The sequence below is a fragment of the Pristiophorus japonicus genome, chromosome 13 (genome assembly GCF_044704955.1).
Source record: "Pristiophorus japonicus isolate sPriJap1 chromosome 13, sPriJap1.hap1, whole genome shotgun sequence".
NCBI lineage: Eukaryota > Metazoa > Chordata > Chondrichthyes > Pristiophoridae > Pristiophorus > Pristiophorus japonicus.
The window spans coordinates 76,223,051-76,234,320 of NC_091989.1; the positions used below are offsets into that span (position 1 = coordinate 76,223,051).

The window sequence follows — 11,270 nt, forward strand, 5'->3', positions numbered from 1 at the left end:
CTGCCTCCCTCGCTCTCTCGAGGCCTCCCTCCCTCGCTCTCTCCCTCTAGGCTTCCCTCTCCGGGCCTCCCACACTCTTCGGGCCTCCCACACTCACTCACTCACTCTCCGGGCCTCCCTCACTCACTCACTCTCCGGGCCTCCCTCACTCACTCACTCTCCGGGCCTCCCTCACTCACTCACTCACTCTCCGGGCCTCCCTCACTCACTCACTCACTCTCCGGGCCTCCCTCACTCACTCACTCTCCGGGCCTCCCTCACTCACTCACTCTCCGGGCCTCCCTCACTCACTCTCCGGGCCTCCCTCACTCACTCACTCTCCGGGCCTCCCTCAACTCACTCACTCTCCGGGCCTCCCTCAACTCACTCACTCTCCGGGCCTCCATCACTCACTCACTCTCCGGGCCTCCCTCACTCACTCACTCTCCGGGCCTCCCTCACTCACTCACTCTCCGGGCCTCCCTCACTCACTCACTCTCCGGGCCTCCCTCACTCACTCACTCTCCAGGCCTCCCTCACTCACTCACTCTCCAGGCCTCCCTCACTCACTCACTCTCGGGGCCTCCCTCACTCACTCACTCTCCGGGCCTCCCTCCCTCCTTCACTGGGCCTCCATCCCTCACTCTTTGGGACTTCCTCCCTCACTCACTCACTCTCCGGGCCTCCCTCCCTCACTCACTCTCCGGGCCTCCCTCCCTCACTCACTCACTCTCCGGGCCTCCCTCCCTCACTCACTCTCCGGGCCTCCCTCCCTCAATCTCCGGGCCTCCCTCCCTCACTCACTCTCCGGGCTTCCCTCACTCACTGGGCCTCCCCTTCCTCCCTCACTCACTGGGCCTCTCTCTCTCCCTCCCTCGCTCTCTCAAGGCCTCCCTCCCTCGCTCTCACGAGGCCTCCCTCCCTCGCTCTAGGTCTCACTTCCTCACTCTCTAGCCCTTCCTCACTCTCGCTCGCTCTCTAGCCCTCCCTCCTCACTCGCTCTCTCTCCCTCCCCCCTCACTCGCTCTCTCCCTCCCCCCTCACTCGCTCTCTCTCTCTCCCTCCGCCTCACTCGCTCTCTCTCTCTCCCTCCGCCTCACTCGCTCTCTCTCTCTCCCTCCCCCTCACTCGCTCTCTCTCTCCCTCCCTCCCCCTCACTCGCTCTCTCTCTCCCTCCCCCTCACTCGCTCTCTCTCTCCCTCCCCCTCACTCGCTCTCTCTCTCCCTCCCCCTCACTCGCTCTCTCTCCCTCCCCCCTCACTCGCTCTCTCTCCCTCCCCCCTCACTCGCTCTCTCTCCCTCCCCCTCACTCGCTCTCTCTCCCTCCCCCTCACTCGCTCTCTCTCCCTCCCCCCTCACTCGCTCTCTCTCCCCACCTCCCTCACTCGCTCTCTCTCTCCCTCCCCCTCACTCGCTCTCTCTCCCTCCCCCTCACTCGCTCTCTCTCCCCCCCCCCTCACTCGCTCTCTCTCCCCCCCCCCTCACTCGCTCTCTCTCCCCACCTCCCTCACTCGCTCTCTCTCCCTCTCCCCCCTCGCCCTCACGCTCTCCCTCGCGCCCTGCCACTCCCTCGCGCGCCCCCTCCCCTCCCTCTCCCCCTCCGTCGCGCGCGTCGCCCTCCCTTGTGCGCTCTCTTTCTCCTTCCCTCTCTTTCCCTCACGCGCTCTCTCTCTCGCTCTTTCCTTCACGTGCTCTCTCTCTCTCTCTCTTTCCCTCACGCGCGCTCTCTCTTCCTCCCTCTCCCGCACGCGCTCTCTCTCTTTCGCGTCTTCCCCACCTCTCTCTCTGTTTCTTTCTCTCAGCCTTCCTCCCTCCCTAGGACTGACTCCCTCCCTCCCTTTCTAGGACCGACTCCCTCCCTTGCCCTCTAGGACCGACTCCCTCCCTCCCTCGCCCTCTAGGACCGACTCCCTCCCTCCCTCGTTCTCTAGGACCGACTCCCTCACACTCCCTCGCCCCCTCTCGGGCTCCCTCCCTCCCTCTCCCACTCGGCCTCCCTCCCTCACTCTCTAGGGCGCCCTTCCTCCCTCACTCTCTAGGGCGCCCTTCCTCCCTCACTCTCTAGGGCTTCCCTCCCTCACTCTCCCTCCCTCCCCCCTCACTCGCTCTCTCTCCCTCCCCCCTCACTCGCTCTCTCCCTCCCCCCTCACTCGCTCTCTCCCTCCCCCCTCACTCGCTCTCTCCCTCCCCCCTCACTCGCTCTCTCCCTCCCCCCTCACTCGCTCTCTCCCTCCCCCCTCACTCGCTCTCTTCCCCCCCCCCACTCGCTCTCTCCCCCCCCCCACTCGCTCTCTCCCCCCCCCCACTCGCTCTCTCTCTCCCCCCTTACTCGCTCTCTCTCCCTCCCCCCCTCACTCGCTCTCTCTCCCTCCCCCCCTCACTCGCTCTCTCTCCCTCCCCCCTCACTCGCTCTCTCTCCCTCCCCCCTCACTCGCTCTCTCTCCCTCCCCCCTCACTCGCTCTCTCTCCCTCCCCCCTCACTCGCTCTCTCTCCCTCCCCCCTCACTCGCTCTCTCTCTCTCCCGCCCCCTCACTCCCCGCTCTCTCCCCACCTCCCTCACTCCCCCCTCCCTCCCTCACTCGCTCGCTCTCTTCCCCCCTCCCTCCCTCGCTCGCTCTCTTCCCCCCTCCCTCCCTCACTCGCTCTCTCTCTCTCTCCCCCCTCCCTTACGCTCTCTCTCCCCCCTCCCTTACGCTCTCTCTCCCACCCCCTCTCGCCCTCGCGCTCTCCCTCGCGCGCCCCCTCCCCCTCCGTCGCTTTCGCGCTCTCTCTCTCTCCTTCCCTCTCTCTTCCTCTCTTTCCCTCACGTGCTCTCTCTCTCTCTCCGTCACGCGCGCTCTCTCTTCCTCCCTCTCCCTCTCGCATCTTCCCCCCCTCTCTCTCTCTTTGTTTCTTTCTCACAGCCTCCCTCCCTCCCTAGGACCGACTCCCTCCCTCCCTCGCCCTCTAGGACCGACTCCCTCCCTCCCTCCCCCTCTAGGACCGACACCCTCCCTCCCCCTCTAGGACCGACACCCTCCCTCCCCCTCTAGGACCGACACCCTCCCTCCCCCTCTAGGACCGACACCCTCCCTCCCCCTCGAGGACCGACACCCTCCCTCCCTCCCTCGTCCTCTAGGACCGACTCCCTCCCTCGCCCTCTAGGACCGACTCCCTCCCTCGCCCTCTAGGACCGACTCCCTCCCTCGCCCTCTAGGACCGACTTCCTCCCTCCCTCTCCCCCTCTCGGACTCCCTCGCCCTCTCTTGGGCTCCCTCCCTCGCCCTCTCTGGGGCTCCCTCCCTCGCCCTCTCTGGGGCTCCCTCCCTCCCTCACTCACTCTCTGGGGCTCCCTCCCTCCCTCACTTACTCTCTAGGGCTCCCTCCCTCACTCACTCTCTAGGGCTCCCTCCCTCACTCACTCTCTAAGGCTCCCTCCCTCACTCACTCTCTAGGGCTCCCTCCCTCACTCACTCTCTAGGGCTCCCTCCCTCACTCACTCTCTAGGGCTCCCTCCCTCACTCACTCTCTAGGGCTCCCTCCCTCACTCACTCTCTAGGGCTCCCTCCCTCACTCACTCTCTAGGGCTCCCTCCCTCACTCACTCTCTAGGGCTCCCTCCCTCACTCACTCTCTAGGGCTCCCTCCCTCACTCTCTAGGGCTCTCTCACTCACTCTCTAGGGCTCCCTCCCTCCCTCACTCTCTAGGGCTCCCTCCCTCACTCACTCTCTAGGGCTCCCTCCCTCACTCACTCTCTAGGGCTCCCTCCCTCACTCACTCTCTAGGGCTCCCTCCCTCACTCACTCTCTAGGGCTCCCTCCCTCACTCACTCTCTAGGGCTCCCTCCCTCACTCACTCTCTAGGGCTCCCTCCCTCACTCACTCTCTAGGGCTCCCTCCCTCACTCACTCTCTAGGGCTCCCTCCCTCACTCTCTAGGGCTCTCTCACTCACTCTCTAGGGCTCCCTCCCTCACTCTCTAGGGCTCCCTCACTCACTCACTGGGCCTCCCTCTCTCTGACTCACTCGCGGCCTGCCTCACTCTACCTCCACCCACCCCGGGCCTCCCGCCCACTCCCGGCCGCCCTTACCGCTCTTGCCCTTCTTTTTCTTTTTCTTTTTCTTCTTGCTGCTGTCCTCGGCCCCCTCGCCCTCCCGGTCCCGGTCCCGGTCCTGCGGGCCGCCGTTCACCAGGTGCTGGGCCTCGGCCGTGCCCTCCCCGCCGCCTCCGGCCTCCACCGTCATCGCCTGCTCCGCCATCATGGGTAGGCCCACCGGGGGGAGCGACTGCGCACGCGCGGCCATCCCGGCCAGGACAGAGGGGCGGGGCCGCGATAGCTAGGCGGGGCATGGATAGAGGGGCGGGACCAGGAGAGAGGGGAGGAGCCAGGGTAGATGGGCGGGTCCGTGACAGAGGGGCGGGGCCGCGACAGAGGGCGGGGCCAGGGTAGAGGCGGTGAGGTCAGAGGCTGCTGCAGGCCTGGGCATTGTGGCATGAGGGCAGGAACAGTTGCTGTAACATTGGCCAGTGTTAGCCCAGGTCATTGGCAGAAGTTTGTGGTGTCAACAATACCTTGCATTTATATAGCCGTTTTGGTGTACAAAAAATCCCAAGATGTTTTGCAGAGGCGTAATAACAACAACTTATATTTATATAGTGCCTTTAACGTAGTGAAATGTCCCAAGGCGCTTCACAGGAGTGTTATGCGATAAAAATTTGTCACCGAGGAGCATAAGGAGAAATTAGCGCAGGTGACCCAAAGCTTGGTCAAAGAGGTCGGTTTTAAGGAGCGTCTTGAAGGAGGTAGAGAGATAGGGAGGTTTAGGCAGGGTGTTCCAGAACTTGGGGCCTAGGCAACAGAAGGCATGGTCACCAATGGTTGAGCAATTATAATCAGGGATGGTCTGGAGGGCAGAATTAGAGGAGCGGGGATTGGAGGAGATTACAGAGATAGGGAGGGGTGAGGCCATGGAGGGATTTGAAAACGTGGATAAGAATTTTGAAATCTTCATTCAAAAAGAATTTTGAAATTTTCATTGAAAATAATGAAGAATAATGGCGCTGAGCCAAAGATGGGGAACAAATGATTGGTCAAAGAGCTGGGGGGAATTCCAGAGCAAGGCATCCAGGCGGGTGAATGTACAGCGGCCAGTGGTGGGCCAAATGGAAGGGGGAATGCACAAAAGGCCACGGTCAGAGGGACAGGGATTTAGGGGATTGTAGAGCTAGAGATGGTTGCAGAGATAAGGAGGCGTGAGGCCATTAGGGATATCAACAAAAGGAAGAAAATTATAAATTTAAGGCGTTGATGGGAATGAATCATCTTTAGCCAGAAGTGCCGAGTGGATGATCTATCTCGACCTCCTCCGGAGGTTCCTGCCATCACAGAAGCCAGTCTTCAGCCAATTCGATTCACTCCATGTGAGCTTATGTTTGTCTCTTCTAAAACATTTTCTCTAGGGCGCGATGCAGAAAAACCCACGCAAAATCCATGCTAAGTAATACTTGTTAAAAAAAGGATGCATTGTAATGTCCCTACTTAAAAAAGGAGGCAGAAAGAAAGCAGGGAACTATAGACCAGTTGGTCTAACATCAGTCGTTGGGAAAATGCTGGAGTCCATTATTAAGGAGCGGGACATTTGAAAAAGCATAATTCAATCAAGCAGAGCCAGCATGGTTTTATGAAAGGGAAATCATGTTTGACAAATTTGCTGGAGTTCTTTGCGGATGTAATGAGTAGGGTGGATAAGGGGAAACCAGTGGATGTGGTTTATTTGCATTTCCCGAAGGCATTCGATAAGAACATAAGAAATAGGAGCAGGAGTAGGCCATACGTCCCTCGAGCCTGCTCCGCCATTTAATACGATCATGGCTGATCTGATCATGGACTCAGGTCCACTTCCCTGCCCACTCCCCATAACCCCTTATCGGTTAAGAAACTGTCTATTTCTGTCTTAAATTTATTCAATGTTCCGCCTTCCACAGCTCTCTGAGGCAGAGAATTCCACAGATCCACAAACTTCTGAGAGAAGAAATTTCTCCTCATCTCAGTTTTACATGGGCTTATTCTAAGATTATGCCCTCTATTTCTAGTCTCCCCATCAATGGAATCATCCTCTCTGCATCCACCTCGTCAAACCCTCTCATAATCTTATACGTTTTGATAACATCACCTCTCATTCTTCTGAATTCCAATGGGTAGAGGCCCAACCTACTCAACCTATTCTCATAAGTCAACCCCCTCATCTCTGGAATCAACCTTGTGAACCGTCTCTGAACCGCCTCCAAAGCAAGTATATCCTTTCGTAAATATGGAAACCAAAACTGCACACAGTATTCCAGATGTGGCCTCACCAATACCCTGTATAACTGTAGCAAGACTTCCCTGCTTTTATACTCCATCCCCTTTGCAATAAAGGCCAAGATTCCATTGGCCTTCCTGATCACTTGCTGTACCTGCATACTAACCTTTTGTGTTTCATGCATAAGTACCCCAGGTCCCGCTGTACTGCAGCACTTTGCAATCTTTCTCCATTTAAATAATAACTTGCTCTTTGATTTTTTTCTGCCAAAGTGCATGATCTCACACTTATACTCCATCTGCCAAATTTTTACCCACTCACTTAGCCTGTCTATGTCCTTTTGCAGATTTTTTGTGTCCTCCTCACACATTGCTTTTCCTCCCATCTTTGTATCGTCAGCAAACTTGGCTACATTACGCTCGGTCCCTTCTTCCAAGTTGTTAATAAAGATTGTAAATAGTTGGGGTCCTAGCACTGATTCCTATGGTACCCCACTCTTACTGATTACCAACCCAAGAATGAACCAATGATCCCGACTCTCTGTTTTCTGTTAGCTAGCCAATCCTCTATCCATGATAATATATTACCCCCAAGCCCATGAACTTTTTTCTTGTGCAGTAATCTTTTATGTGGCACCTTATCAAATGCGTTCTGGAAGTCCAAATACACCGCATCCACTGGTTCCCCTTTATTCACCCTCTTCATTACATCCTCAAAGAATTCCAGCAAATTTGTCAAACATGACTTCCCCTTCATAAATCCATGCTGACTCTGCCTGACCAAATTTTGCTTTTCCAAATGTCCTGCTACTGCTTCTTTAATAATGGACTCCAACATTTTCCCAACCACAGATATTAGGCTAACTAGTTTATAGTTTTCTGCTTTTTGTCTGCCTCCTTTTTTAAATAGGGGCGTTACATTTTCAGTTTTCCAATCTGCTAGGTCCTCCCCAGAATCCAGGGAATTTTGGCAAATTACAACCAATGCATCCACAATCCCTGCCGCTACTTCTCTTAAGACCCTAGGATGCAAGCCATCAGGTCCAGGGGATTTATCTGCCTTTAGTCCCATTATCTTACTGAGTATCACCTCCTTAGTGATTGTGTTAAGTTCCTCCCCCTCTATAGCCCCTTGACTATCCACTGTTGGGATATTGTTAGTGTCTTCTACCGTAATGACTGATACAAAATACTTGTTCAGAGTTTCTGCCATCTCCATGTTCCCCATTACTAATTCCCCGGTCTCGTCCCCTAAGGGACCAACATTTACTTCAGCCACTCTTTTTCTTTTTATATACCTATAGAAACTCTTGCTATCTGTTTTTCTATTTCGTGCTAGTTTACTTTCATAGTCTATCTTCCCATTCTTAATCATTTTTTTAGTCATCCGTTGCTGGCTTTTAAAAGCTTCCCAATCTTCTGTCCTCCCAATAGCTTTGGCCACATTGTATGCCCTTGTTTTTAATTGATACCGTCTTTTATTTCTTTAGTTAGCCACGGATGGCTATCTTTTCTCTTACACCCTTTCCTTCTCACTGGAATATATTTAATAGATAAGGTGCTACATAAAAGGTTACTGCACAAGATAAAAGTTCACGGGGTTGGGGGTAATATATTAACATGGATAGAGGATTGGCTAACTAACAGAAAACAGAGTCGGGATAAAGGGGTAATTTTCCAGTTCGCAAAGAGTGGAGTGCCGCAGGGATCGGTGCTGGGGCCTCAACTATTTACAATCTATGTTATTGACTTGAAGTTTGCTGATGATACAAAGATGGGTGGGAAAGCAAATTGGGAGGAGGACACAATAAATCTGCAAAGGGATATAGACAGGCTAAGTGAATGGGCAAAAATTTGGCAGATGGAGTATAATGTGGGGAAATGTGAAGTTATCCACTTTGGCAAAAAAAATAAAAAAGCAAGTTATAATTTAAATGGAGAAAAATTGCAAAGTGCTGCATTACAGAGAGACCTGGGGGTCCTTGTGCATGAAACACAAAAAGTTAGTATGCAGGTACAGCAAGTAATCAGGAAGGCAAATGGAATGTTGGCCTTTATTGCAAGGGGAATAGAGTATAAAAGCAGAGAAGTCCTGCTTCAACTGTACAGGGTATTGGTGAGGCCACACCTGGAGTACTGAGTACAGTTTTGATCTCCGTATTTAAGGAAGGATATACTTGCATTGGAGGCTGTTCAGAGAAGGTTCACTAGGTTGATTCCGAAGATGAGGAGGTTGACTAATGAGGATAGGTTGAGTAGGTTGGGTCTGTACTTATTGGAGTTCAGAAGAATGAGAGGTGATCTTATCGAAACATATAAGATAATGAGATGCCTCGACAAGGTGGATGCAGAGAGGATATTTCCACTCATAGAGGAAACTAAAACGAGGGGATATAGTCTCAGAATAAAGGGTCGCCCATTTAAAACTGAGATGAAGAGATATTTCTTCTCTCAGAGGGTTGTAAATCTATGGAATTCTCTGCCCCAAAGAGCTATGGAGAGCTGGGTCATTGAATATATTTAAGGCGGAGATAGACAGACTTTTGAGCGAAGGGAATAAAGAGTTATGGGCAGTGGGCAGGGAAGTGGAACTGATCAGATCAGCCATGATCTTATTAAATAACGGAGCAGGCTCGAGGGGCCAAATGGCCTACTCCTGCTCCAATTTCTTGTGTTCTTATTCATAGTGATCCAAAAAAGCCTTAAGGCCTCGGAATGCTGTTGGAGGCCTCACCGTCCCGTCAACACCGTTGATGCAGCCAGCCCCATTTTGAAAGGGGCCTACCACCTCGAGTCCAAAGTGCTTGCCTGTTTCAGGCAGTAGGCCCCTTTTAATATGGAAATCGGGGTCCTATGATGTCGACACATGACAGATGAAATTTAATGCACAGAAATATGAAGGGATTCATTTTGGTAGGAAGAATGAGGAGAGACAATATAAGTTTTAAAGGGGGTGCAGCAACAAAGAGACGCGGGGTGTACGTACTCAAGTACACAAGTCATTGAAGGTGGCTGGACAAGTTGAGAAGTCTGTTCAGGGATCCTTGACTTTATTTGTAGAGGCATAGAGTACACAAGTAAGGAAGTTATGCTGAACCTTTATAAATCACTGGTTAGGCCCCAGCTGGAGTACTGTGTCCAATTCTGGACACCGCACTTCAGGAAGGACATCACGGCCTTAGGGAGGGTGCAGAAGAGATTTACTAGAATGGTACTGGGGACGCGGACTTCAGTTACATGGAGATACAAGAGAAGCTGGGGTTATTCTCCTTACAGCAGGGAAGGTTAAGGGGAGATTTAATAGAGGTGTTTAAAATCAACAAGGGTTTTGATAGAGTAGATAAGGAAAAACTGTTTCGAGTAGCAGAAGGGTCAGTAATCAAAGGACACAGATTGAAGGTAATTGGCAAAAGAACCAGAGGGACATGAGGACAATTTTTTTTACACAGTGAGTTGTGATCTGCAATGCGCTGCTTGAAAGGGCGCTGGAAGCAGATTCAACAATAACTTTCAATGGGGAATTGGATATATACTTGAAAAGAAAAAATTTGCAGGGCTGTGGGGAAAGAGCAGGGGTGTGGGACTAATTGGACAGATGTTTCAAAGAGCTGGCACAGGCACGATGGGCCGAACGGACTCCTTGTTACTATTCGATGATTCTAACTGGGCAGTAGTCACGCCGACCAGTCACACGACAATGGAACAAACGATGCCTAGCTAAAGGCCAGTGTTAAATAATTATTTTGGGCCCTGCAGGAGCAGAAATGAACCCCTGGAGCCCACAAAAATAACCTGGTCCACTGCCGCCCCGGGACCCCCACCCTCCATGACTGTGACCCCCTCCCCTCACATCCCACCTCGATGGCAGTTCCCCGGCCCCATCGTCAGGCCTCAATTGGGTAAGCAGGACCCGAGACACCTGTTTGGCTCCTCATAGCTCGCCTGGCAAATTTAGATGTCAAGGCTCTAAAATCACGATGGGCGGGCCTCTTCACCCCCAGGACAGTTACCGACCACAAGTTAAAATCAACCCAATGTCCCTTTAACTATGACTTGCCCATGAACTTGCCTTTAATGCCTGGTTTTACCTCTCTTCCCTCCTTTAAGATGCTCCTTAAAACCTACCTCTTTGACCAAGCTTTTGGTCACCTGCCGTAATTTCTTATGTGGTTCGGTGTCAAATTTATTTGTTTTGTCTTAAAACACTCCTGTGAAATGCCTTGGGACATTTTACTATGTTAATCGAGTTTACTCCACCACAGGTGACCGAACACCGGAACCAAGTGGAGGAGAGCCCAGTCACTGTGGGCAGTCCAGACAGGCCTGAGGCACCGCAAACAGCAGACACTCAGGCCAGCGCCCAACAACTGGAGCCCCAACAAGGGAGCGTAAACCACCAGAGAGACTTAACCTGTGATCCCAATCAGACTTTGGGGGGGAGGTGATGTCATGTATTCAACTATCATTGTAACCCATGTATAAGCTGACCTAAGTTGTACATCTTGATAACATTGACCACAAGGGGCGAACTTGTGGGAGACACTCCAAACCTGGACTTTCAGGTATAAAAAGGGAAGCCACCCACCTTCATCACTTGAGGTCTTGGTAATAAAGGTAACTGGTCACAGAGTGACCTTCTCTCAAGTATGGGCCTTGTGTGCATTTATACTGTGTTGTAAGGACATATCAATTCCTTTGCATTATTTTGCTGGAAAAGGCCATGGGAACAGCACTAAATCCCAGGCATATTTACAGTTGGCGATATAATGAATGGAGATGCAGAGACAACTCTGGAAAGAAAAGGTGGGCTGTAATGACCCCTAGAGTGTGTTATGAGTATCAGTGCAATAGGCCCAGGCCTAAGAGCTCATTTCATGTAATAAAATGAGGTCCTTGCTGTCATTTTAAAGCACAGAAGGTTAAGAGGAGATTTGATAGAGATGTCTAGTGCGAAGGAGGAACTGAAGGATATCCTTATTAGGCGGGAAATTGTGTTAGGGAAATTGATGGG

General features: G+C 52.7%; 1 protein-coding gene across 1 annotated transcript in view; it reads right to left on the bottom strand.

Annotated features, from left to right (window-relative positions):
• Positions 1–4,293, bottom strand: part of metap2a (methionyl aminopeptidase 2a) — a 53,701-nt gene extending 49,408 nt beyond the window's left edge. Inside the window, exon 1 of the mRNA XM_070896780.1 lies at positions 4,049–4,293. Coding sequence (XP_070752881.1) covers positions 4,049–4,262 — 214 coding nt within the window. The 5' untranslated portion in view covers positions 4,263–4,293. The remainder of the gene's footprint in view (positions 1–4,048) is intronic.
• Between the last annotated feature and the right edge of the window lie 6,977 nt (positions 4,294–11,270).